This window comes from Bipolaris oryzae (genome assembly GCF_000523455.1).
Source record: "Bipolaris oryzae ATCC 44560 unplaced genomic scaffold scaffold_106, whole genome shotgun sequence".
Taxonomy (NCBI): Eukaryota; Fungi; Ascomycota; class Dothideomycetes; order Pleosporales; family Pleosporaceae; genus Bipolaris; species Bipolaris oryzae.
Genome location: NW_006911382.1, coordinates 27,113 through 53,721, shown reverse-complemented (window position 1 = coordinate 53,721; position 26,609 = coordinate 27,113). Strand labels below are relative to the sequence as shown.

Sequence of the window (26,609 nt, the reverse complement as noted above, 5' to 3'; positions counted from 1 at the left end):
TAGCTGATGTTACTCCACAAGCCAGTGTCACTGACATAATTCTGACAGCTAATAAGAATACATTGTTACCTGGGAATAATTACGAAAAATGTGCAGAGCTACCGAATAGCGCAAGTCGCAATATTAATGACATAATTCGGAAATTCATGAGCCTACGCTTTCCACGAACCATAAACTAGGACACGAGCCAAAGACAACGAGAGAGAAAGAGGATGTCGAAGGAAGTATCGTCTCCAGGATCCTACTTCTCCAATTCTACAGGTCCGCATGTATTGGCCTCCCCAATTCTTTTTCTTTTGTACCCATATCAAACAACGCGGATACCAAACTACGGAAAAGGTTACTAACCCTACATCAGCTCCAGACACCCGAGTACCGTGGCAGCCCTTGTACCTAACACTCAAATGGCAATCATCCACTTGAATTATGACCCTGAATAAAACGATCAAAACTACTCTTCACGCCCAAGTACTTCATCACGAATCATATTATATTACGAACACAACAACATAAGTCTGAATAAGAACAACAGTCAACCAACACAATGTTTCATATAACTTCACCAGACGTGTTCCTTACCCGTGTCAAATCCAATACTGTGTACAACCACCATCTTACCCGCCTTCTCATCCATTCAACTCAAAAAATCGCAATAGCCCCCGGCGGACTCCCAATCCCACCCCTAACATGCAACGGCGCACTCGTCAAGAAAAAACTATACCTCCCTTCCTGCTTACACTTCTCACTCAACTTCTCCAAATCCCACATTTCGCCAATCGCCGTACCCCAATGCACCAACAACCACTCATGCAAACACCAACCATCCGTATACTTTGGGGGCCACGCCTCAAGCGCAACGTTGTCGGCAACAATGGCGGCGAGATGGCGGTCGTAAAGCCAGCGGACGGTGCTCTCCGAGGCTTGCAGGCCAATAGCGACGCTATTATCTTGGGTGCCGGATTTGCGCTCCGCTTCTGTCGCAGTACTGTATCCCCATCAATCCTCCATTCATTTAGAAAAACAAAAGCAAGGATAATATAGAGAGAGAGAGAGAGAAGAGGGAGAAAAAAAACTTACTTATGCCACCTCACATACCCCGTCCGAACCATCAACACATCCCCCTGCCGCACCTCCGTCCCCTGCCACTTGAGCGTTTCTTCTACTTCCTCAACCGGAATCTCATGCCTCGACACCGCACTCGGCGCCTTTTTCCCCTTCACCTCCTCATACCACCTCAGCCAATCACACAGCACGCCCCTGCCCACTATCCCCCCGCGCTCACACCACTTGTGCGTACCATTCCGATCGCTCTTGGCCGCCTCCTCATGCGTGAGCCCGTTGTAATACATACCCGTCGCTTGATGCGCAAAGTGTTTTAGCGAATCCCACTGCGAGCCTGCCTGCGTGTTGATGTGGAGTTCGTCGTCGTTTGCGCAGAGGGCCGAGAAGGAGGCAAAGTCGATTTGTTTCTGGGAAAAGGGCTTGCGATTGAAGCCTGGGAACTGGACGTTGTGGAGTTCCCAGTCCAGTTGGATGGATTGGCCTGTGCGGATTTCTTCTGAAGCGGCGCGTTTGACAACGGCTGGGGTGAGGAGGTTGATTGCTTTTTGGGGGGTGGGTGGTTAGTTTGCGAGGGTATGGAGGGATGGGCAGAGAGAGAGAAAGAGAGAAGGGACGGACGTACTTCCTACTTCATCTTTCTTACCGTCTTCGTCGAAGAAACCCCAGAGATTACCTTGGGGCTTTTTAAAAAAAGATCTAGCATTAGTCCTCGTATCTTTTCAAGTACCTACTCCCAAGAACTATACTACATGTCAAAAAAATCCAACTTACCATGCCCTCGACTTTCGGCGCCTCATCAAAAGCTGGGAACTTGTATTCTTTCGAAGCCATTATGTGTATAATTCAATTAAGCCCAATCAAACAAGCAATCCTCTTGTTGCACTTCAATGGGTTCATGAAAGTACTTTGCACAACCTCTTTATATACCCCATACCCCCCATACCCGGCTCCCCTCGCGACACATACAACCCAGCTTTTTACCCCGCTCCAAACACTCTCTGCTCCGTTGCGAACTCGGCTCTCGTGCCCCTCTCGCCGACTCATTTTTGGATGACGTGTATCTCCATAATTTTCCCGTGCGGAAGCGGAGCTTGCTAACAAGGTGAGGGGATGATTGGCACACAGGTCCGGGTACTGGCGGTGTTGGTTGCTTCCGAAAGGTGGAGAGATACACCTGTTTGGGGCTTAGTGCAGTTACCGAGCTGAGGTAATCCGTCTGTCCGGTCGGGCGACATTAATCCTGTTTTTCTATTGAACTTTGTTGTCGGTCATAACCTGTTGTAGCAAATGCAGAGGTTTGTTTTAGACAAACTGTCGTACGCCTGAGTATTGGCAGTCCCGCAACTCCCCTCTTTGCAATACCTCGTTCCTTCAGCCAAAATCAATATAGGACTACAGAGAAATCCCTACTCACACTTATCAATGACTTTATAACTCCATTGCGAATCATTCAAAAGTCAATATGAGCCGAACAACACCTGCAAACTCAAGTGATTTCCTCAATCACATCCAGACTGTACCAAATTTGAAGCATCGTTGTATTAGTTATTATTACAGGAAAGGAATCGTAAACTATTCATAACCCAGTTTTGAATATACGGGTCCTCCCCCATTCCTCCGCATTACAGGCACACTGCCACTTCCTCGTTCTTGCCATCAACCAGAAACCGAAGAACATGCCATTCACTATTCATACGCCGTGACGTAATCTTGGTATCATCCATGATCAAAACGCAAAAACAAAAGACAATCATCGTGACGAGCGACCCCTAAGCATACCGGGTATCACTGTTTGGGAAGATGCATCTAAGCGCGGCCCTGGAAGACAGGGTTCTGGTCACCAAAGGTGGTGTTGTACTGGCCAGGGGCGGCAGTGCCGGTCTGACCAGTCGTGGGCGGGATGGCAGCGGCGTTGTTCAAGCCAGTGGAACCGGTAGTGTTGAAAGCGTCGTCAACCTGATTACCGAAACCCGAAGTGGCACCGCTGGTAGCAGGAACACCACCAGTCAAGCCCTGATTGCCCGTGGTGAGACCTGGCTGAGAACCAAGACCACCATTGTTGGTGTACTGGCTATCGTACTGGTTGGCTGATGGGTTCAGTCCCGACGAAGCACCGAGACCGCGGGAAGTATCACCGGGGTTGCCGTAGCCACCCGCGCGACCATGAGGCTTGCGAGTGATCTTTCCAACCTGAGGCAGGCTGGTAGTCTCCTTGGCAGATCCAATGGAGAAGATGGGGCTCTCCCACTTGTCGCCCTTGGCAGCAAGCTCCTTGTACTCGGTAGCCTTGGATGAGATGCCTCCAGGCAGCGAGATGTTCTTGAAGATGGAGTCGTGCTGGGTGACGGCCACGTTGACCTTGGTGTCCTTGGTCTTCTCCTTAAGAGACTCCTTCTTCTGCTTGCCTTGCATGACACGACGCTGGGCAGAGCTGGCGTAGCGCTGGTAGATGTTCTGGATGTTCTGAGGATCAGGGTTGTTTTTAGCCTCAGCCGCAGCACGGTCAGCCTCGGTCTTGATGTCAAAGAGGATAGCATCGAGCTGGTTAGCAGAGTCCTTAATCTGCTTCTCCAAGACCTTTTGAATGACGGGACGCATGACCTTGAGAAGCAGAGGCTTGAACATGTTGAAGAGGAGCTTGTGGTTGCTCTTCTTCATCTTGATCTGCAGGTGCTTAATGTCCGACTCGACCTTGGTGACCTTGAAGAAGTGGGTCTGCGCATGCTCGCGCGCCTTGTCGGCAGTCTCCATCTCAACCTTGAAGCTGAAGCCGGTGCCACCCATGAAGATGTCCATAACACCCTTGTCGGTGATGGAAGGGAAGCCCTGCTTGCGCTTGATGTAGTAAGAGACGTCCCTAAGGTCCATCTGGACGCCTGAGACAGAGAGCATAACCTTGTTCTTGTTGGTGCTGGTAATGGACTTGCGACCCCAGCGCCAGTAGTTGTCCGAGCCAAACTCCAGAGAGTTGGGGGCGAGGTTATCACCCTCAATGACAAGGTTCTCAATAACGGCGTCCACCATGGGATCGCTGTACTCGATGCGAGGGACGGGAATGTAGCGGACATTCTCAAAGATGGCAGGAAGAATGACGTCAGTCATGTCCTTGACAAGATGGGGCTTGAAGACAGTCTTGCCATTCTCGTCTTGACCAAGGTCACGGAAGAGCTTGTTGACAGACTCGGCGAACTGCTTGTTCTGGGGGTCGGCATCAAACTGCTGGCCAATGAACTTGAACTCATCAGCAATGCGGTCAGTGTGACCTCGGTAACGGTCACGGAAGAAGTGGTGGCCATCATCATAGAGCTGGTTCCACTCAGCGTTGAAGCTGTCCTCGAGTACAAAGCCCTGTTGCTGCAGGGTCTTGCGGATGAAGGCGTTGATACGCTTGAACCAGTTCTTGAGTTCGGGGTCGCGGTCGGCGTCCTTGTAGATCTGGTTGATAGACTCAATCAGGTCATCGAAAGACGTGTTGTTGGCGAAACGTTCGAGGAGAGTCTTCATGTTGGTCAGCCATTGATTCTCTTTAGTAAAGCCTAGATACGCACCCTCAGGTCAGCTTCAGCGGTAGTTAGTGCATCGTCTTGATGCGCACCTTGCACAGAGCCCTTGCCCTGCTGGCTCAAAATCCTTCCGTGGCTTGAATAGCGCTCGGCGAGGTCGAGAAGAGTCTCAATCGCACGCTGGTAGTCCTGGTGACCCTGGATCTCGACAATCATCTTCTTGAGGCGCCATCTAGTTTGCTCGCGGCGCTCCTCTGGCATCTTGCCCTTGAGGTAGTTGTTCAGCTGCTCACGGCGAGCGCGAACCTTTTGCTTGTCCTCTTCAGAGGTGTTTGCGTCAACTTTTTGCTTAGCGGCTTCGACACCACTGCGAACGTCAATGCCGGTGCTCTGACCAGTCTGGCCCTCGGTGGCAGCAAGATCGGCAGTGTGCGTGGGGTCGCGAACTCCCTCTGGGTTGGCTGCTTGGTTGACATCCTTGGCTGCCTCCTTAAGGTCACCCTTGTTCTTGTTGCCAAACGGCAGGCTGCTCTTAGCTTGGTTGCGGAGGTTCTCGCGGTTCAGTTTGGAGGTGTCGTGCCAGGTGTTGTCCTCGGCGGGCTCATCCAGCCTGTTGAGACGGTCTTCTGAGGGCTTAACCTTATTGGCCGTGTTCATGGCCGCATCACCGGCCATGTCGCGGAGAAGAACAGTAGCATCAGAGAGAAGCTTCCTGAACTGGCCGTTGGAGATGAGGAGCGTGCCAAGGGTACGCAGACCTTCGAGGGCATTGTTGCCGTCTTGCCTTGCTGTGTCCTTGTCAACAGGGGCATTGGGGCGGTTGGCGCCAGCGGTGCTGATGTGCTCAGCCTGCCAGATGAAGTCTTGGAGGAGGTTGCCCTCGTTCTTGGTGAGCAGCAGGATCTTGGCCTGTTCGATGACGTTCTTCAGGTCTGTGACGAGGCTCTGGCCCTCGGGCGACAGCTTCTTGGATGGTGAGTTGAGTGCGCGGTGTGCGAGTGCTGAGTTGAGAGCGACATCAATCTGGCTGTTGGATGGCACCTTGCCATTGGAGAAGGCTGCAGTACTTGATTAGCATTTCTGCAGCAACGGCACGTGTCCATGCGACGACATACCTTCGACGATTCCATAGAGCTGGAGCTTGTTGTTGACATCCTTCTCCTTTTGCTTCAAGTCCACTGGACCTGCATTGTGTTAGTGTACATATTCTGAGCTGGTAAGTGGGGCGGGGTCATTGGACGTACGATTTACGGCACTCATGGTGTAGGTCGGACTGTGGGTATCAAGGGTATAGGTGGGGTATCAAAATTACAAACGCAGAAGCGGTAAGGAAAACAATGGACAGTTGTGAGGCAGGGAGTTGCAGTCACAGGAAGAGGGGGGGGGGGTATGGGTATCTGAGAGTTGGTTGAGAGTGTGTGTGTGAGGGAAATGAGGGCGGACAGCGGGCACAAAAGCAGCTTTGTATGTGAGTCGGGCTGGGTAACACGGGGGGGAAGTGCAGCGACTACGTCACTCAGTCGTAGCTTCCCGCCTGGGGACGAGGCCTGGGCTGTGGGCTTGGAACTGCTGGCTGCTGGCTGCTGGTGAACCTGCTTGACCCCGCGACTCTGCTTACCGCCCGCCCGCCATGCCCAGGCCATGCACATGCTAAAACTATGTTATGCTACGATCCCTCGCCGCCTCCTGCCCCCCCGATTGACGCCCACGCGACGTGCCGCCACCCACCAACCACGACGCCCCTTGAAGCAATTGCATGCCGTCTAGAACCACAATTGTGCGTGTGTTGGCAACATACAAAAGGCCCGCCGTGGCTGGTATGACGAACCTTTTGGTCTTTGTTTGGGGATGGATCGGCGCCAGGTTTCCCAGACGATGCAATGTGGTGCGTGTAGGTTGCGTCATGGCACAAGAACCTGTCAGCCACACTCTCCGATTCCGTGCGATGCGAGTGTGGCGCCACCCCTTCCGCCAGCACTTCTTACGCGCCCCGCTGCACACAGACGCTACCCTGCTTTCGGCACTACTATGCAGGACTGCAGGACCATGTGCGCAGTATCAATGAGGGTTTTGTGCTTCCTATGCACCCCTCGAGATGACATTACTATACGCACACACGCTGCTCTTTGGTTGCAAGCCGTATGGCGATGCGCCACATGTCTGGATACCAAGCTTTGCTTGGCATGCAGCCAGTGCTAGCGTCTGCTGCTAGCGTGTGTTCTCGCCGCCCACACCGCTGAAAACGATGACGACGTTGGTGTTGCAGCACCACCACCACCACCACCGCCCGCACCAACTGGGCTTTGTTCTCGCGTCGCGCTACCCATTCGGTCGCGTCCACACTAATCTCATCTCCCTACCCGACTTCATTGGCTTTCTCTGCCCCTTCTAGCCTCACGCGCTACACAGCTCACCAGTAGACACACGCACGAACACGTCAAGGGCGGAATCAAAAGCACAAAACCGGGCATTTTGCGTGACCAGCCAAATCCCGGCAGTAGCGCCTCCTGCTTCGAGACAGTACATCTGTCCGCCCTACGCCATCCCACACCCACTGGGCAAAGACTGATGTGCGTGCATGGATATCCAGGCCGATCAGCCGATGCACTAGGCTCTTTTGTCTCTGTCTGGGCCCCTCCAACTTACTGTCTCGCTACCATGTGTCATTGCACTTGTCGGTACACCCTTTGGCAACATATATGCACACATGTGCATACATCCACATGTACATTCCGTATTCGGCCTTTCTCCTCGTCTTTCTAAATGAGCCCGCCGCTCCATCTCCGACTACGTGCACACACTGCTTCTACCGATACCAACCATCATCCTCTGTCTCAGGAACCCTTCCGCCGTGCGTGCGCCTGTTGTGATTATGACTTCTATGTGACCTCTTCTTCTCCCACGTGTATCCACCCGCTTCATCATCTTTCAACGCGTCAGCCTCATATATCCTGACAGACGGCTTACGAATCGGCATTTCTGCCCGAAATGACCCAGGCGACACATAGGTTTGGCGCGGCGGTAAGACATGTCGTGCACCTGGCACGTAGGTATCCTCTTCACCGTAGTCGTAGCGAACACGCCCTATTGCTTCGGTATAGGGATCGTAATTCATGGTTCGGGGTGTTCTGACATACTCGCGGTCATGGCGTATACTTTGCTTGTACGAAGCGGGCTGTATTCTGTACGATGGCTCCGGGGCCATAGAGGTGGGTTCGGCATAAGATTGCATTCGAGCTACTGGGCGAGAGCTGAGTCCTGTTTTGCTCATAGGTGGGTCATACCGTTCTGTGTACCAGGCTTCGTCTGCGTCTACCCAGGTCGGACCCGAGTGTGCTGCACCGCCCCACTCTAGAGCTGGCCGGGGAATAGCAAATGCGGCTTCGTTGACCATGTTTGAAGACTGAAGTGTACTGCTTGAATTTCCGAGTGAATGAGGTGGACGTTTCCGTCGTGGAACGCTTATGCCTCCTCCTCCAGTACCAGTTTCTTCCTTGCCCATTGCCCTGCGATATAGCCATGCAATCATGTCGCGAAGCTGATCCCCGTTATATCCAATGAGTAGACACCCCCCGACCGTCACCACAGTCAGCGGTATGGCCACAATCCAGAAAATCGCCTGCTTCTGGTTCATGTCACGGATATCCACAGTGTTCATCCCAAAATAGCTCGTCGCAAACGACAACGGCAGAAAAATAACAGTCACCACCGTGAAAGCCATGATAGCCTTGCCATGGTCTTCATCATTGATCTCGAGACTCTGCTTTGTACGATTGGCCAGGGGACTGCAGCGTCGAATCAGGTCCTCGTAATCTTCTAGAACAAGATTGAGATTGTCAAGGCAATTTTGAAACAAACTCAGCTCGTCCACAAACATGCTTTGGCGAGATGGTGTTGGCTTCTCATACGATCCGTCGTAGAGAACACGGATGTAGTTCTTGATAAGATTCATCTGCTGCATGGTGATGGACGTAAGGATTTGGAGTTCTTCTTGCAGAAGATTGAGATCACGGAGGAGCCGTTTACTCGGGTGATGGTTGACTTGGAATTGCTACATCATGTTAGCTAAGCATTATTCGCCCATGTCAAGCTGGCTGCTTGAAATTTCGGAGGCATAGATGATGGAGTTACCTACAAGTCTCGATATATACTCCCGATACAAATCACCCACAGTTTCATGCCTCTCAAGCGGCTTCAGTAATAGTCTCCTAATCAGCTCGCCACAGACATACTGAGGCCCTAGAGAAAGGTGCTCCATCACACGTCGCGGTGGGGGAGGAGAAGCCATTTCGCACAAATGTGCACGTGCAGCTCTCAGAGACTGCATTGCGCCTGCCTCGAATCTTACCAACACATCGAGGCCTTTGTCCGTATATGGTAGGATGCTACGCTCATACGGATCTTTGAATCGATATTCATGTCCATGGGCCTTGTCGACGTCGTCCAAAGCTCGCTCAGTCGCCATGAAGAAGACAATGATGCGGCGGAATGCTTCAGAGAGCTCCTTGGGCAGAGCATACAATTCAGACATCTGGCCATCTTCGTTTTGAACTCCGTCCATGAGTTGTTGAGCTTGCTCCATTATGTTCTTTGCCAGAGTGCATGCTTTTGTGAGTATTGCCAGTGCCCCAGCATTTGTCTGCTCATGCCAAAATTCTGCCGATGACATGACCCAGTCCTTGGCTTGCGGATCCATAGCGACATCCTCGGCTGGAATTTGTTCATCTGGTAAGCCATTCGGCTCAGTAGCCTTCTGCTGCTTCCCAGGCTCACTTTCACGGTTGGTGTGGCGCTGCAGATGTCTAAGCGCATCTTCTTGGCTGCGAAATGAGTGTAACTTTTTACATGTCTTACACGCTGCAATTGACTTGGACAATCCTGGAGTATTTTCTGGAAAAGACAATAGGCTAGGCTTAGCCATAGGGCGGACCAGCCAAGAATTGCCAGTCGTGTCAACATCGTCCTCTGGAGGAACCGCGTCTTTGCCAGTTTTCCCACTACAAGGGTCGTACTTTTCGAGTTTGGCGACGTGCTCCTGGATTTTGACCATGACACCCCATAGCTTACTCATTACGCTACTCTCATCCATGTCACTGAGGAAGAGCTTAGTAATCACGCAAGAGAGATTGAAAAATTCCGTCGCTCTTTCCACAATGCTAGTGCGCTGGCTGTTGATCGTGTTCTGATGGAATGAAGGATTGGCCACGCCTTTCTCAACTGCTTCGCATCGATGTTTAAGATTGGCAAAGTCAGCACAAGCATCTGCGTAGGTTGCCTTGGGCAGTGATTCATAGTAACTGGTCGAGGTAAATGTTTCGTCGACAGCATTCGTAGTAATTCCTTCTAGAATCGTAGTTGTCAGAGCCTTTCCAACCTGCTCCAGGCAACGAGAGGGTTGCTGTGCACTGGAGTCATCCACTGACGTTGCGTCTTTGTCGTTCTTGACTGCTTTACCAGCACCGTATTGTGGCCAATGAAAAAAAGGGGGTATCGACACGGCTCTGCTTTTGTTACGGTCGTCGGCGCTGTATGCCGCGGTAGGATGTCTTTCAGTTTGGCTTGTTTCTTTGTCTCTTGCTACTGCCAAATTTATTGAAAGGAGATCATTCCGCATAGTGATATCCCTCCACATGTTTGGTGTGAGATTGCGGTTGCTGTCTCGGAATCTTTGTTGCAAATGGATCTCGGCATCCAAACTCTTATTGTTGAAGATGTATCCAATCATGCGAACCTTCGCCTCCATCTGAAAGTAAGATCTGCAAGTGCAAATAGGGAACACAAAATCACGTTCTCCCCAGTCCGAAAATTTGATCATTGTCAGATCATTGTCTGCAACAGGCTCAACCCCGAGCTTTTGGACGTTCTCTTGGATGATGGCTATTGAATTTGTCATCTCCTTGGGGAGTGGCACATGGCCACACGATACGACATGACTGGACCCTATGATCATAAACCAGATATTCGGTACATGTATGATGTTCTCGGAGCGCGTGTCGTCAAATCTCCGGTACGACTGTTCCTCATCTCGATCGCGTACTGGCTCGTAGGGGTAGAATGTCTGCATTAGGGTTCGTTGTGGAAATAGTTCATTCTCGGCGCGGGGAAGCCTCTTGGCTTGGGTGTTCAGGGCAAAATATGGGACGCAGGCGAAAATGACAGACTGCGGATCTGGCTGATCTGATTCATCAGCTCGCAAAACCGCCCCAGGCTCAATGAACATGCCACCGTCGAAAGGCTTGACCTTTTCCGCGTACACCTTGGTAAGCATCTCCGAAGTGAGTTTGCGCAGCCGATCACTGACGTGTGGCATGGTCAGGCAGACATCCCTGAAATTAGCAAAATCCAGCTCAGTCGCCGAAATATGACACCACGTAAATGATACTGCATCTTGCAAGTGAGGGTTTTCGGGCCCTGGTAGAATGTGGACCTGAAGCTGGTTTTGCCCTTGAGTCTCTTTGATCATGGCTTTAGTGACTCGAAACGTCTCGACACGATAGTTGTCAACCTCTTTTCTTTTCGACTGAGTCTGCGTGCCGGCTCTTTTATCCTGGAGGTCCTGGCTGAATCCGGTAAAGTTCTGTACATGCCTCGTGTCGACTTGAAAGGATAGCTGGTTGCCATCGACATCCGTCGGAGCGACCACCTCACGGGGCGGCTCCGGCGAGTCTACTTGTTCTGTAGGCGAATTTTGGTCGCTCGTTGACGTGGCGCTTTCAGAAGAATCAGTATTGGAGGCAAGGTCACTTTCCTGACGAGGGGCCGGCGGCGCCCATTGCGAGTCGTCCTCGAATGTTACGACACGAATGTTATCGTCAGTGTCACGTGGACGGGCTCGCTCAATATCTCGCTCAATGACTCGATTAACGTCTCGCTGGAAGCTTGCAGGTGACTTTGAGCGAGAACGAGACGATGGACGTCGACGATAATCAACCTCAGCGTCAGCCTCTTCCGGTGGAAACTCGATGTCGAGATGCATCCGAGGCCTCGCAATAGCAGACCAAACACTAGGGAGTATGATGGCACCCCGTCTTTTTATTACATAGTCGTCCTTTGCAATTCTGTCGAGGTAAGACTGCCCATACTTGGCATATATTTCCCTCAAAAGAGGCTCGGCGCCCTGTATAGTGACGGGTCAGTAGTTACACAAGCGCGGGGGTTATGACTGCGTGTATACGTATGTGTGCAGAGGGAAAACATCAAAAGGTAACATGGTAGACGTGCCTCTTTGGAGCTGAATTGTTGGAAAGGAAGGACATAACGAATGCCGAGGTGATCGATCAAGTAAATGATGCTTTTCTCATCGCTGCTGTCATTGGCATGGAAGCTGGCGGTAGGGCCCCATTCATCCGATTGTCGACTATCGGGTCGCTGCGAGTCTGTCTCGGGCTCCATGCATGAACAGATCTGAGGGACAACAGGAAGGTGTCCAAAGAAAGAAGAATGTAAGAGCGAACATGATGAGCTGAGGCGACATAGGGGTCCTAAGCTGATAGCTGCAGGATGGATTGTTAGCGTTGCCGTTCAGTTAGCGTGCTGTGGGGTCCGAAATGTCATGCCGCCCGCGGGACGGGGCCCGATGCAGACAGAGATGCTAAGCCAGGAATCATATCAACAATCACGACAACTGAACATGAATTACTAGAGTAATAATATGCAATTCGATACCATCATCAACTGAATGCCCAGCAAAGCGACTGATGACCTAACAAAGGAATAGGATTCAAGCCCAGCTCAAGGGCGTGCTGGATATTACAAAAACACTACTAGTGTACAGCGATATATTTGCACAAGCTTACTACAAGGACAAAAGGAAACAAGAGATGTGTGTGTGTGTGGGGAGAGAGAGAGAGAGAGATAGAGAGACTGAGACGTGCTGTGATGTGCAGTATCAAGCAGAAGGGGTTATCCAACTGGTATCGAACGGAGCGCGCCATCTAGGCAGCGGTGCTAACGGTTGCGATCGTAAATCATGATGGTATCGTTTTGGTCGAGGAGATGATGCAGAAGTGCTGTCGCTATTAGCGGTTATGGACGGTGCCAGCATATGTACATTGTTCCAGAATCTTCAAGGAAAGGGGTCAGTGGTGATGAAGGGGGTGGGGCGGTGGTCACGCGGCAGTAGCAGTGGCAGTAGCAGGTTGTGGTATGGATGCTGGCACAGGCGGCGGTTGTGTGTTTGCCGTGTTGGTGGCTGGCGGGGAGATGCGCATCTGCTGCGCGTCTTTTTTGACAAGCAGGCTCTTGAATGCTCCAAGCCATCTTGCGAGCGAATCGTCGTCGGATGCACAGAACTTGTAGTTCTTCTCCTCGCATATGACTTGCATGCAGTGTTGCTTGCTGCGCGAGAGGGGGTCAATGTCGACTGCATCGATGATGCTTGTAAAAGGTATGATGTGCGTGGCGGAGTACTCTCCGTCGTTCTTGTAAAAGGCGAGGCACTTGGGGCGGAGGACAACCCAAATCTTCTTCCACTGGCGCACGCCGCCTTTTGACTTGAGTATGTACAGCCAACCGTGGTAGACGACGCGCTCGTCGCCGGGCGTGGCGCCAACGTTGCTGTGCTGGCTAAGAGTGCGCTTATCCTGTGTGATCTGTCGGGGTAGCGGGTTGGGCGAGGCCTGGTTTGTGTCGGAAAAGTCAAAATCGGATATGGAGCCGTACTCGCCGCCCGAGTAGTTGAGAGTCTGCGAGGGTCGGCGGGCGCTGTGCATGTGCTCAGGCACCATGGAACTCGAGGGTCGCGGTTCAGCCTCGGAGGAGCTGGAGACGACGTTTTCCCGATTGGCCGAGGAAGAAGAAGCATCAGCAGCAGCTGCTGCGGCAGCAAAAGTGACCTTGTCAGGAGCTGGGCTCAGGATGGCCATGTCGGCCTCGTCCTCGACGCCAATGCGAGCCTCTGTGCGGATGAGGTGGACCCATTCCTGGGCGGCCTTGTCGGTCGAGGCGCCGAGGTGGTAGTTGCGGGCAGGCGAGAAGATGCCAAAGACGTGGTCCATCTTCTTCTTCGAGTCTCGCTGGCGAGCGACGGCGGTGATCTCGGTGAGGTTGATCTGATGGCGCAGCTTGGTCTCATCTTTGTCCTTGTAGATGGAAAGGTAGTTTGGGCGCAGGACAAGGTAGACGGGCTTCCATGACTACAAGGCGAGTTAGCAGACGTCTGGGGCAGCGGTGGCCATGGGCGTGCCTTTGTCTTGCGCGTGCGCTTCACCACGGTGCCGGCCTTGATGATGCGGTCAAACTCGAAGCAGCCGTTCTGGTTGACGGGCGACATGAGGTCGACGGTGGTGTTGATTGTCTTGGAGTTGGGCATGGCGGGCGTGTCGAGGGTCATGGCGGTAGGGCGCATTTCTGGCGGGTGCGTGGGTGCGTGGTTGTCCAGTGTGGCTGCCATGTCGGGGGGTGTGGGAGTTGCATTCACGGGCGGTGGGCTTGGATGCAGTCAAGTGCAGGAGCGAGGGTGTATGCGTGTGCGTGTGCGTGTGCGTGTGCGTGTGCGTATGTGTGTGCGTGCGTGTGGACTTGGATGTATGGGACGGGTATGGAGTGGAGGTCGAGGGGGTCGAGTATATTCCGAGTGTTGTTGTTGTTGGGGGGGGGGTGAGAGTGAGAGAGATGGAACATGGTAGGTACACAGCACATACGCGAAGGACCAGGGACAGGGGCGATGCAGGGCCATGGGCGGGCCCGCGCTACCTACCAAGCCCATGGCCGGCCAGATGACCGGCGCAACCAAAGTCACACCAGCGAATGTGTACATGTGTATGTATACTTACATACATGTGTGCTTCTGGTGGGACAGGGTGCAGAGCACGTCGAGACACATTCCATGTCTGCATGTGTACTGTGTTTTGTGGATATACATGCATTTTGGACAGGCGGGCCGTCTATGTACTTATTACACAGTAGTCGTACCCCTACTGCTTCGGTACCATAGTGGGCTCGCTGACGTCTTGGTGCATACTTACACCCACCTCTGCTTGGCTGCCGCCGCCGCCCCTCCACAAAAAAAAGTGAGCCATCCTGACGCGGGATGATGGTCATGTTGGATATAGTAGTACTCGGTGATGCTGGTGACACTCCATGCACATAGATACGTAGCGACCTGCTGTTACTGCAGCTCCACATCCTGATTGTTTCACTCGCCCCGTCCACGCGCCCTCGCATACCCACACAGCCAACTCGCAGCCTGACGAGCGCCCGCAGGCACCCCTCCCCTCCAATCTGACCACTGCACGGGCGCCCTCGCTGCATCACCACTGAAACACTCGCAACCGCCAGGATGCCTGTCGTTGCCAGTCAAAAGCTCGTCGCCCTGCAGCAGGCTGCTGACGGCATCAGGAACATCTGCATCCTGGCCCACGTCGTACGTCGCCCCTCCCTCGGCCTCGTCCATCCACGCCCACTAAACACGCCCACGTAGGACCATGGCAAGACGTCCCTCACCGACGCCCTCATCGCCACCAATGGCATCATCTCCCCCAAGCTCGCTGGCAAGATCCGCTACCTTGACTCGAGGCCCGATGAACAGCTGCGTGGCATCACCATGGAGTCGTCGGCCATCTCCCTCTTCTTTTCCTCGCTGCGCCGCTCCGCCCCCGACGCCGCTCCCGAGCACAAGGAATTCCTCATCAACCTTATAGACTCGCCGGGACACATAGACTTTAGCTACGAGGTATCTACAGCATCCCGCCTCTGCGATGGCGCCGTCGTGCTCGTAGATGCCGTCGAGGGTGTCTGCAGCCAGACTGTTACCGTCCTGCGACAGACATGGATAGAGAAGCTAAAGCCTCTGCTCGTCATCAACAAGATGGACAGGCTAATCACAGAACTCAAAATGAGTCCGGCCGAAGCATACACGCACTTGAGTAAACTGCTTGAACAGGTAAACGCCGTCATGGGCAGCTTCTACCAAGGCGAGCGCATGGAGGATGATCTCCGGTGGCGCGAGAAAATGGAAGAGCGCCTCAATGCCGCTGCCGCTGCCGCTGCCGCTGCTGCTGACAAGACTGACACGCGATCCTCATCTGTGCTGGAAAACGGTGACAGCATTGACATGACTAGTACCCCCGCCGAGTACAAGGAAAAAGACGATGAAGACATTTACTTCGCCCCTGAAAAGAACAACGTCATCTTCGGCAGTGCCATTGACGGCTGGGCTTTCACTGTGAGGCAGTTTGCAGGCCTGTACGAGAAGAAGCTGGGCATCAAGCGCTCCATTCTCGAAAAAGTCCTTTGGGGCGACTTCTACCTCGACCCCAAGACCAAGCGTGTCCTTAGCTCAAAACATCTCAAGGGCCGACACCTCAAGCCCATGTTTGTCCAGCTCGTCTTGGACAATATCTGGGCCGTGTACGAGGCCACTACAGGAGGTAGCAACGGGAAGGGGTGCGTGGATTTCCTTTCCTTGAGTGATACGTTCCGCATGTATTTTAGTAATATACTTATGCCTTTTATTACAGAGATGCTACCATGGTCGAGAAGATTACCAAGTCGCTCAACCTCAACCTCCCTGCACACGTTATGCGCTCCCGCGACCCCAGGACTCTCTTGATGGCGCTTTTCGCAGCCTGGCTTCCGCTCTCGACCGCTCTCTTAGTATCTGTGACAGAATACCTACCTCCCCCATCCAAGGCGCAGTTCGAACGCATGCCTGAAATCATTGACACCTCACCGGGCGCCGATTACGTTGATCCACAAGTACGAGATGCAATGACCAATTTCAAAACATCGGCCGGTGCCCCTGTCGTAGCCTATGTTAGCAAAATGATCTCGGTACCCTCCAGCGAGCTACCCCAGAACAAGCGAAGGGCCGGCGCCCTGACTGCCGAAGAGGCAAGGGAGTTGGGGAGAAAGAAGAGGGCTGAGATTGCCCGCCAGCAAGCCATCGCCAATGGCCAAGATACAGATGTTGGCAGTGTCACAGATGCTCTGGGCTCTTCGACCATTGGAGAAACCGAGACTCCGGTAGAGGAGGCTGAGGCAGCTGAGGAAGAGGCAGAACACCTGATCGGTTTCTCGCGTATCTTCTCCGGAACTCTCAACGTGGGCGATGAAGTATACGTGCTCGGCCCAAAGTTCACTCCTGCAAATCCACACGCTACACCCGAACCCCAAAAGGTCAAGATCACGGCTTTGTATCTCATGATGGGCCGCGGCTTGGAGCCCTTGACCTCAGTACCTGCGGGCGTCGTCTTTGGAATTGGTGGACTCGAAGGACACATACTCAAGTCCGGAACACTGTGTTCCCAATTGCCCGGAGCTGTCAACCTGGCTGGTGTCCAGATGGGCACTGAGCCAATCGTCCGTGTTGCTCTCGAGCCTGAGAACCCTTATGATTTGGACAAGATGATCAGGGGCTTGAAACTCCTTGTTCAGAGCGACCCGTGCGCAGAATACGAGCAACTACCTAGTGGAGAGCACGTAATTCTCACTGCGGGAGAACTGCACTTGGAGAGATGTTTGAAGGATTTGAAAGAACGATTCGCCAAGTGCGAAATACAGGCTGGCGAGCCCATCGTGCCTTACCGAGAATCGATTGTCGCAGCGGCTGAGATGAATCCGCCAAAGGACCCTAATCTACCCAGGGGCACTGTTATTGGCGAGACAGCAAGCAAGCAGGTGTCAGTACGCCTGCGGGTACGCCCACTACCAGCCAGCGTCACGGATTTCTTAGGAAAGAACGCTGGCGCTATCAAAAAATTATACTCGGACCGACGAGCAGAAGACGAGGGCGGGAATGCAGAACATCAAGAGCATGGAAATGAAGACGATGGCATCCAAGAAGCGGAGAAACGCGAAATAGGACAGAGTCTCAGCTTAGATGAGTTCAAGAAGCAACTCAAGGAAGCTTTTGCCGAAGCAAAGGGACAGAAGGAAGTGTGGACTGACGTGATTGAGAAGATTACTGCGTTTGGGCCTCGAAGAATAGGACCTAATATTCTCGTCGATGCAACCCCAGATGGCATCTGCAGCAAGGCGTAAGTCTCTGATGATTTATTGACTATTGTTTTTCCCAACGTGCTAACGAACATCCCAGACTACGCGACTCATCGTCTCCCGACCCAGACGCAGAAGAGCCATCAGATCGTACAATATCCCCCCGCACCTTTTCCTCAACCATTGCCTACGCCTTCCAGCTAGCCACAGCCCAAGGCCCTTGCTGCGCAGAGCCCGTGCAAGGCATCGCCGTATTTTTAGAATCCGTGACACTAAACCTGGGCGAAGACGAAGGCGCACAGCAAGACCGCGGCCGCCTCACGGGCGAAGTCATCAAAGCCGTGCGCTCGTCCATCCATCAGGGCTTCCTCGACTGGTCCCCCCGCATGCTCCTCGCAATGTACAGCTGCGAAATCCAAGCCTCGACCGATGTCCTGGGTCGCGTCTACGCCGTCCTGACTCGTCGCCGCGGCACCATTCTCAGCGAAACCCTGTCGTCGACGTCATCCGCATCCACCACGGGATCCCAAACATTCACTATCAATGCGCTCCTCCCCGTCGCCGAATCTTTTGGATTCAGCGACGAAATCCGCAAGAGGAGTTCTGGCTCGGCGTCGCCTCAGCTCCGCTTTGCGGGATTCGAAATGCTCGACGAAGACCCCTTTTGGGTCCCTTTTACTGAAGATGAGCTTGAGGATCTGGGTGAGCTTGCAGACCGCGAGAATGTGGCAAAGAGGTATGTGGATAAGGTGAGGAAGCGCAAGGGACTCCGTGTTGCGGGGGAGAAGGTCGTGGTTGATGCAGAGAAGCAGAAGACGCTTAAGAGGTAAGTGTGTATGTGGTTTGGGTACGGAAAAGTTATTTTTTTTTTCTCAGAAAAAATTATATATGCTATTGGAACATGAGATGTATTATCGTGAACGATGTAATGAGAATTTTTTTGATCCTATCAGAAATTCCTATCGTAGACTCTTCATCTTGTTTTCGATTTCTTTTTCATTTCAAATAGAGAACAGCAGCATATACTAGAATTTGGAAAATTTGAAAAAAAGAACCCTCCTTTATAACTTTTCCCCTTGGTGGCTAAAACATGTCATTATCCAGATTGCCATTAACTCCCATTCTTTCTTCTTCATACGTATCGTAATTCATGCAAAACCCCAATAAAGAACCCCCCCCCCCCTACCCCCCTGATCAGCCTGAAATTACCCAGAGACATAACCCAAACCTCGTAAGGAGAAAAAGAAAAGAAAAGAAAGATGAACAAAAACCCACGTATATGTTTATGCACTACCAGGCGGTCCTCCCATATTCAACAAGATATCCAACATGTCCATGCCTCCAATGTCCGGTCCCATGGCCGTCTGGTTAATCTCTGCACCCCACTGATCCAGCAGTGGGTCGAGGGGTAAAGCAAGCCAGTCTTGATCGTGGCCTGTACCCCAGCCACCACCACCGTTGTTTGTCCACTGGCCCCACTGTGTGCCATTGGTTCCATTGGAGTTTGTGCCATTGCCATTGGCGTTGGTGTTGTTGTGGTTGTTGCCATTGGTGTTTGCAGAAAAGTTGGTGTAGTTGCCTGGTGGTGGCATAATGGATATACTGTTCGAATTTGGATCGTATGGCTCAGATGAGATGCCCCACAGAGGGGTTGCCCGCCCACTCGTACTCAGTCCCATGCTGGGTGATCCGGGAACACTGGTACCAGATCCCGAAAAGCCCGTTTGCTGAGACCCCATGTATGGTGGTGCGAGATGGTTGGTGTTGTTGAGTGCAGAAGGTGGAGGCATCATTGGTGCTTGGACTGGACTCTTGCTGCCAGCTCGGGAAATGCCGGTTGACCCATTAGCTGTAAGGCGCACGAATCGAGAACGGATACGATGGGTCAGTGTCTCGACCAGGTCGGCAAAGCGATTACCGACATGCACATCGTCTACGATACTTGTTCGCAATGCGTCGACGGAACTGCTGAGTAGGCCTAGACTAACGGCAACGTCCTCTTCAGTTGCACCTAGTGCAAATGTCTTGAGCAGAATGATGGCTACACTGACAATACGGAAGAAGGTGCGCACAGGCGCATGTCGCAGGTAGCCACCTGGATGGAGGCCATCAACGACAACTTTGAGCACGTTGCGGGACGCATCAATGACTTCGTTGATGTAGTGGCGATCGTTGGCATACCATTTGACCAGCGTGCTAAAGGGTATTGCCCCACCATCCTCATTGCCGTTGGTAGCACGGCCATTGACAACGTTTGGCTGGGCATGTGTTTGGAGTGGAGTGTTGTGCGTACAGCGCTCCACGACTGCTTGTAAGGCTAGTGAGTTGAGATAGACGCGTGTATACTCGAACTCAATAATGAGAACATGACGGAGCTGAGTAGGCACTATCACAAGTCAGACACAAGGTACTCAAGTACACGAATCGAACTGCACATACCTTGAGGCGCTCGGTCAAAGCATTTCCTCCATTCTGCCAAAGGCCCTTGGAAGAACTTGAGCATCTCTTCGTACGTGCCCGTCTTGAGAAGCTCGCGCGTCTTGCGCCGGTTTGAAAACAACTTGAGGTTACCCATCTCCATAATCTTGGCAATGCGCTGCCAAAAGTCAAGTACGAGATCCTGAATGGCATGGCGCTCCTGTGTGGCGATGGACTCAAGAGGAAGACGCTGTCCGTCTGAGCGCATGCCAAACTGAGCAGGAGGGGCTTTGATGCGACTGATGCGGTCCTTGTATAGCTCTAGTGGCGAAGGAGCGCCGGTCAGGCTTTCGTCGCGATCAATCTTGGGAAGCATGGACGTCAGCCCTAACCTGCCACTAGTCTGCGTGACATATATAATCAGAAGATCACGCAAATGGTTTTTCCGACGATAATAAGCCTTGACTGTGGCATGCGACAAGTGCTGGTTGGCTTCCTCGAACTCGGTCTCATTGGTTTCATCAAACACGCCAATCTCAAAGGCAAGCGTCATGGCATTACCGAGCAACATCCAGCACATGCGATCGCTACGCCAGCACGGCTCGAGCCAGCTGTCGATACGCTTGTCGCCCACCTCCTTGTACATGTCGGCTTTGGGACCTGATTCGTATGGATCATCGGGCAGAATGAGTTCATCATCGTCATCACCAGGTGGAAAATGGAGGGCGCGCGGATGCCATTCTGTGAGCAGCATCAGGCTCTCGACAGTGCCGAGTGTTCGAAGGCCCTTGCGCGACAGAGGGTTCACGTCGGACCCAGGCTGTTGTCCAGCGCCGCAGAATCCACCGCCAAACTGCTCCTGACCGAAGATCATGCGATCTATCATGCCCTGCAGGTACTTCCATAGCTTTTCATGGATGAGATATGACCTAGATGTGGCGCCAACACCACTGGATCCGCTAGGTTGTGAATAGCGAGCTGAAATTGTCAGGAGGGTAATGACCAGCATGGGCTCCTCCTTGAGCAGCTTTGCGTGGAAGGCATGATCGCGGTAGTCTGGCACGACAATGGGAGTGAGGGGAGATAGGAAGGCGTAGAAGTAGTCAATATAGGCAATGGCCTCTTTCGCAGTGAGCCAACCGGCGCGAACAAAGCGGAACTTGGACCAGGCGCGCACTGCATCCGCAAAGGCGGCTTCGTTGGGGGGGTCCGGCAACAAGGGCTGCTGGATAGCAGGGTCGACCGAGGGCTCGACGGTAGGGCGCGAGTTTGTGCGGGCATGTGACAGGTTGGGGCGGGGGCTGGCGAAGTTTGTCTGGGAGCCTGGAGTGCTGCCGAGGTTGGGGCGCTGTAGACTGGAGCTGCTTCCGGTGCGGTGGTGGGCGTTCATGCCGGCAGCCTCGAAGAGCAGGTTGAGGGCGTCATGTCCGCTGTAGACCTCGCCCGTCTGCAGCGTGGCCAGGGTCTCGTTGTTTACCTTTTGGTCTTCTTCGTCATTGTGCTGCGACGACTGGCCGGCCGAAGTGTTTGGGCGGCGCAGAGGCTCGTAGCGACCGATGGAGCCGCCGGGGGTCAAGGGCTGGGAGATGTAGGCGGTTGAGTTGGCCGTGGTGATTGTGAGGGGCTCTTGCAGGCCATCGGAGCGCTGGCGCTTGCGGGCATTGCGGATCTCGTAGTCGTCGGCTTCGTCATATTCCTCGCCGTCGTCGGTCTTTCTCTTGCGGCGCGTGGCAGAGAAGAAGCACTCCTTGCTCTCGCGCCGGCAGCGCACACATGGCGGGTCGTGGGGATTGTCGACGGGGCCGAGATCTAGAGGCCGCGAGGGCAGTATCAGCAAGCAGCACTGCGCAGGCGGTCGAGTGGTGGTAAGGACATACCGCAGCGGACCTTGCGGCGGCGGCAGGGGATGCAGGCCTGGTAGGTGCGAGTGTGCTGGGCCGTGGCAGTCTGGGAGCGCGCTGGTGGAGACGTATTGGAGGCAGTCGTGGACATGTTTGGTGGTGGACTGGACTGGACCAGACAGTCGTTCGGTCGGCTTGCGACGGCTGAGAGGAGAGGCCGGCGCTGCTGAGGGCTGGGCTGGGCTGGGGCTGGGGCTGTGGCTCGTCAATGGCTCCGCATGGGTACCTGCATGGGCCTGGCCTTGGGTATGCGGGGTATGGGTGGGCACACGGTAGTAGTGGGAGTAGTAGTAACGCCGATAGGAGCGTCGTCTTGGACAATGAAGAATCTGTGGGTGTGTGTATGTGAAGGTTGCGCGCACTGGCTGACTGTACATGCGTGCATGCATCTTTCTATTCACCCCCAGATCCGGCCTCCCACCGGATTGGGAGCCGCCCGCCCGCCCCAGTCACGAGCGCGGGGGGTTGGCAAGTTGGCAGCCACATCAGGCCTGGCGCTCACCACTCGGCCAATCCCACAGAACCGTCTTTGGCCTGCAATCGAGTCCAGCCCTCACCGCCCGCGGTGTGCGCCTATGCCTACAAAGTGATTGCACTGCTCGTGCCATGTGACGCCCTCGTGCAGTGTCCCGGTGGTACAGTACAGTACCCTCTCTTTATATTCAATCGTCTTCTCCTCGCGGCTCTCCACCGGCACTACTGCACTACTACTTACATATACTACAGCTTGCCCATTGCCCCGCCTGGAAACTTGTTCCGGGCAGTTACTGTAGTGGTCTTACATTATACCTCCTGCGCCTCGGTACCCGGGCAAACATCACCCTTACCCCGGCCAATTACGAATCTCTGAACAGTAATAACAATAATTGGTGACCGTCAGGCCGGGTCCGCACGGTATGCCTAGACGACAAAACCTTATCGAGTCTTTATCAAGCCCTGGGAAACCATAGGATTAGCATCCCTCTCCAACCATTGATTACCGTAGCTGCAGTCTCAAAATCGAGACTCTTACATAGCACTAACAACCCGCATTTCTGTCAACTAGTCCTTCAGAGGTTACACCTTAGATTGCTATCACTAAACATAGCTCCAGAGTGCAGAACTCAATACACACGCTGGCATTGAGTTTTTTTTTAGTTTTTTTTTTTAAAAAAAAGAGAGAATTGACTTGGAGTTTCCTAGAGTAGAGATGCAGTGATGTCAAAAATACAACCAAAACATCCAACAATTGACACAAGACATGATTTCGAGCGCTTGAGACAAAGGACACCCCAATGTTTATCAGCAACATGTATCGTTGTTTATACTTACTACACATCCGTACTAGGAAGCAGGGGTGAATGCATGGTCATGTGCGCGCGCGGCTGGACCAAGCTCAGATGTTATCAAATGATGGGGCAGCCAGCTAGCGTGCGGCCCGTGCGCAGCCTTGACATCAACCATCATCCATTGTTGGCACCATAGCTGTACACTTGCTCACCGTACCTGCGCCCCAAACCCCATCTTCTTTTCTCGGTTCCTCGAGACGACATCTCCCAGAGCTGTACAGCCCTTCAGCGACCATCGACCTTCTCGTCACATAACCCCGCATCCAGAACCGACTTGACGTCGCAGACTACTGAGCTTCGCGCCTTGAGTCAATTGCGCACTCCCTAGTCTTCACACGCTCCACATACGCTGCACACCATGGCTTCAAGAAAGAAGGTCCTTCTCAAGGTACTGAAGCTTCTCAAAATATATTGAACTACTGCTAATGCGCCCAGGTCATCATCCTCGGAGACAGCGGGGTCGGCAAAACGAGCTTGATGAACCAATATGTACGAACCCCTCCCAGTCCAGCTCTCGACCGACAAGGCGCCTGTTCGAATCCTCATCGCAGTGCTTATACAAAGTGACCAGGTCAACAAGAAGTTCAGCGCAAGCTACAAAGCAACCATCGGGGCCGATTTCCTGACCAAGGAAGTGCTCGTTGACGACAGGCTCGTCACCATGCAGGTGCGTTTGCACTGGCTGTACTAGTGAACAATAGGCTAACGGAACCAAGCTCTGGGACACAGCTGGCCAGGAGCGCTTCCAATCGCTGGGAGTGGCCTTTTACCGTGGCGCCGACTGTTGCGTGCTCGTATACGACGTGAATAACTCCAAGAGTTTCGACACCCTCGATAGCTGGAGAGACGAGTTTCTCGTCCAGGCTAGCCCCATGGACCCAGAGAGCTTTCCCTTCGTAAGTGGACATGCACGATGCAGCAACAGGGCAGCTACTGACCAACGCAGGTTGTCATTGGCAACAAGATTGATGTGGAAGAAAGCAAACGCATGGTGAGTGCGCATCGTGCACCCGGTCTGTGAACTGGCCTGACAGACAAGTAGATTTCGTCCAAGCGCGCCATGGCCTTTTGCCAATCAAAGGGCGGCATTCCTTATTTCGAGACGAGCGCCAAGGAGGCCATCAACGTCGAACAAGCTTTTGAAGGTACTTGAAATGTCTATACTGCAAAATCCGGTTTCTAGTAGCTGACATGCGTAGTCATTGCACGACAAGCTTTGGCGCAAGAAGATGTCGGCGATTTCAGCAACGACTTCCCCGAGACGATCCCGATTGACCTCAAGGGAAACGAGGGCGGTTGCGCATGCTAGTGGACACGCTGACAGAACGGGCATGGCCGATAACAAGATTAGTGGATATGTTTATGCCGAAACGCCGCCTTGCATGTGGAGTTGATATGGCGTCTGGTGTTTTGGCATACTTTTTTGCAGGAGAAGCATTTTCTGCAACGTACTCTTTTTGACGGATTTCATCGTTTGCGAGTCTATGTAGCTGCATATACTAAATACACAATACAAACACCTCGGCTATACGAGCATTGCAGGTCATGTCGATAAGTTGGTAAAAGCGTGATCGCGTGGCTTGGGCCGAATAGCCGCAGCGGCGTCGGCAAGCCACACCAACCGTGGGTGGGCTGTGGCGGGCCGTGACCACGCCCACCTGAGACAAGAAGGCTAATGAAACCCCCGAATCGACGCAATACTTCGCATCTGTCCGCGTGTCCCTCCGAAGCACTCCGTGCAACCTCACCTGCCCACCTCCTGGCGTCCGCTCGTTCACTGATCAATTGATGGGCACTTGGATCCTGTTTCATGCGTCGACGCAATCTCCAACCCTGACTCCGTTCATCCCCGAAGACCCTCCCTGACCAGCTTGCGCAATCACACGAGCACACCCGCCATAGTTTCTACCACATCTCTCCACCATGATACCCAGGCGAGAAGAGCTCGTCGAAACGACACCCATCAGCCCGCGCATCAGCGATGTCTCTGACGAGAGTGCATTTATGCGCTCCCAAGACTATCTCGACAGTCCCGCGACCGAAGCCAGCCAGTGGGTGGACGGGAAGGATGGGAGGGGAGCATGGTCGAGCAAGGTCAGACACGCTATCGGCATAGGATTCCTGCTTGCGACCGTGTTTCTATGGACTGCGAGTAATTTTCTGGCCAGCGTACGTTGCTCTTCCACATGATACGACATGTCGCATCCGCATGGCATCTCGACTGACGTATGAACAGACTATTTTCGCAGATAACTCCTATTCGAAACCCTACTTCGTAACCTACGTAAACACGTCCTTCTTCATTCTGCCGCTACTACCCATGCTCTTGCACTGCCTATGGAGCGACTACCGCCAACCAAATACTGCGCGCCAGCCTCGACAGCCGTTCGTCACACACATCTATAATCTTTTGCAACGCCAGACAGGGAAATGGACACTACTCCGCGAACATGAATCTAGCTCTTCCTTGGTACCATCGCACGAGTCCAGGAACGACGAAGCGACCGAAGTGTTGCTCTCATCATCAGCCCCAGGGTCCCTGAACCTCGGTAGCGGAAAAGATGTGGGACATGTCACAGACACAGGGGGATTAACACTACACGATACAGCCAAACTAGCTCTCGAGTTTTGCATCCTCTGGTTTCTAGCAAATTACTTTGCAGCAGGTTGTCTCGAGTACACGACAGTCGCCAGCTCTACCATCCTGTCTTCTACATCGAGCATCTGGACGCTCCTGCTCGGTTCCATAATGCGCGTGGAGCGCTTTACCGTGCTCAAGCTCGTCGGCGTTCTCGCATCCCTAAGCGGTGTCGTCCTGATCTCCCTGGTCGATGTATCCGGCGAAACGGACGAAAACCGGGGTACCTTTCCTCACAAAACACCCCGTGAACTGGCGATTGGCGACGTCATGGCGTTTGTCTCTGCAGTTCTCTACGGCTTCTACACTGTGTTCATGAAGGCCAAAATTGGAGATGAGACAAAAGTCAATATGCCGCTCTTCTTTGGATTGGTGGGGTTGGCAAATGTCGTGCTTCTCTGGCCTGGTTTCATCATCCTCCACCTCACGGGCATCGAGCAGTTTGAACTCCCGCCCACCACGCGCATTCTCAATATTGTGCTTATCAACAGTGCATCGTCGCTTGTGTCGGACTTTTGCTGGGCCTACGCCATGTTCCTCACGTCTCCCCTTGTTGTTACCGTTGGTCTCAGTCTGACGATTCCGTGTTCCTTGGTTGGCCAGATGCTGCTCGATGCCCAGTACGCGAGTGCGCTCTACTGGGTGGGTGCTGCCATCATGGTAATTTCGTTTCTCTTTATCAATCATGAAGATAGAAAGGATGAGGTGCAAGGTTCGGCGGATACGAGTGCACGTGGGAGTTTTCAGAGCGTGCGGCAAAGTTTGAGTCGACGAAACTCGAGGTCTGAGGTTTGAGTCTTTTTGTCGTTTTTGAGAGCATCTT

General features: G+C 53.1%; 8 protein-coding genes across 8 annotated transcripts; 3 read left to right on the top strand and 5 right to left on the bottom strand.

The window, feature by feature from the left end:
* Positions 1-639: 639 nt before the first annotated feature.
* COCMIDRAFT_100398 (uncharacterized protein) lies at positions 640-1,893 on the bottom strand (the record flags this gene model as incomplete). Its single annotated transcript, XM_007691699.1, has 4 exons — positions 640-985; positions 1,078-1,603; positions 1,685-1,742; positions 1,834-1,893. 4 exons carry the CDS (start codon positions 1,891-1,893, stop codon positions 640-642), a joined length of 990 nt encoding a protein of 329 aa, XP_007689889.1.
* Positions 1,894-2,868: 975 nt separating this feature from the next.
* Positions 2,869-5,825, bottom strand: COCMIDRAFT_38473 (uncharacterized protein; the record flags this gene model as incomplete). Its single annotated transcript, XM_007691686.1, has 4 exons — positions 2,869-4,598; positions 4,658-5,623; positions 5,681-5,749; positions 5,810-5,825. The coding sequence occupies 4 exons, from the start codon at positions 5,823-5,825 to the stop codon at positions 2,869-2,871; spliced, it is 2,781 nt and encodes a 926-aa protein (XP_007689876.1).
* Positions 5,826-7,371: 1,546 nt separating this feature from the next.
* On the bottom strand, positions 7,372-11,541 carry COCMIDRAFT_27933 (uncharacterized protein; the record flags this gene model as incomplete). The annotated part of the gene is made up of 2 exons (XM_007691679.1): positions 7,372-8,616; positions 8,701-11,541. The coding sequence occupies 2 exons, from the start codon at positions 11,539-11,541 to the stop codon at positions 7,372-7,374; spliced, it is 4,086 nt and encodes a 1,361-aa protein (XP_007689869.1).
* A 1,132-nt stretch (positions 11,542-12,673) lies between these two features.
* Positions 12,674-13,956, bottom strand: COCMIDRAFT_100444 (uncharacterized protein; the record flags this gene model as incomplete). The annotated part of the gene is made up of 2 exons (XM_007691698.1): positions 12,674-13,699; positions 13,774-13,956. 2 exons carry the CDS (start codon positions 13,954-13,956, stop codon positions 12,674-12,676), a joined length of 1,209 nt encoding a protein of 402 aa, XP_007689888.1.
* Positions 13,957-14,844: 888 nt separating this feature from the next.
* COCMIDRAFT_6974 (uncharacterized protein) lies at positions 14,845-18,331 on the top strand (the record flags this gene model as incomplete). Its single annotated transcript, XM_007691671.1, has 4 exons — positions 14,845-14,928; positions 14,986-15,950; positions 16,025-17,542; positions 17,602-18,331. 4 exons carry the CDS (start codon positions 14,845-14,847, stop codon positions 18,329-18,331), a joined length of 3,297 nt encoding a protein of 1,098 aa, XP_007689861.1.
* A 453-nt stretch (positions 18,332-18,784) lies between these two features.
* On the bottom strand, positions 18,785-21,911 carry COCMIDRAFT_27930 (uncharacterized protein; the record flags this gene model as incomplete). The annotated part of the gene is made up of 3 exons (XM_007691678.1): positions 18,785-19,887; positions 19,941-21,728; positions 21,797-21,911. The coding sequence occupies 3 exons, from the start codon at positions 21,909-21,911 to the stop codon at positions 18,785-18,787; spliced, it is 3,006 nt and encodes a 1,001-aa protein (XP_007689868.1).
* A 1,595-nt stretch (positions 21,912-23,506) lies between these two features.
* Positions 23,507-24,457, top strand: COCMIDRAFT_100377 (uncharacterized protein; the record flags this gene model as incomplete). Its single annotated transcript, XM_007691697.1, has 7 exons — positions 23,507-23,536; positions 23,584-23,637; positions 23,720-23,815; positions 23,865-24,044; positions 24,095-24,139; positions 24,191-24,293; positions 24,348-24,457. The coding sequence occupies 7 exons, from the start codon at positions 23,507-23,509 to the stop codon at positions 24,455-24,457; spliced, it is 618 nt and encodes a 205-aa protein (XP_007689887.1).
* Positions 24,458-25,071: 614 nt separating this feature from the next.
* Positions 25,072-26,581, top strand: COCMIDRAFT_100449 (uncharacterized protein; the record flags this gene model as incomplete). The annotated part of the gene is made up of 2 exons (XM_007691696.1): positions 25,072-25,317; positions 25,385-26,581. The coding sequence occupies 2 exons, from the start codon at positions 25,072-25,074 to the stop codon at positions 26,579-26,581; spliced, it is 1,443 nt and encodes a 480-aa protein (XP_007689886.1).
* Between the last annotated feature and the right edge of the window lie 28 nt (positions 26,582-26,609).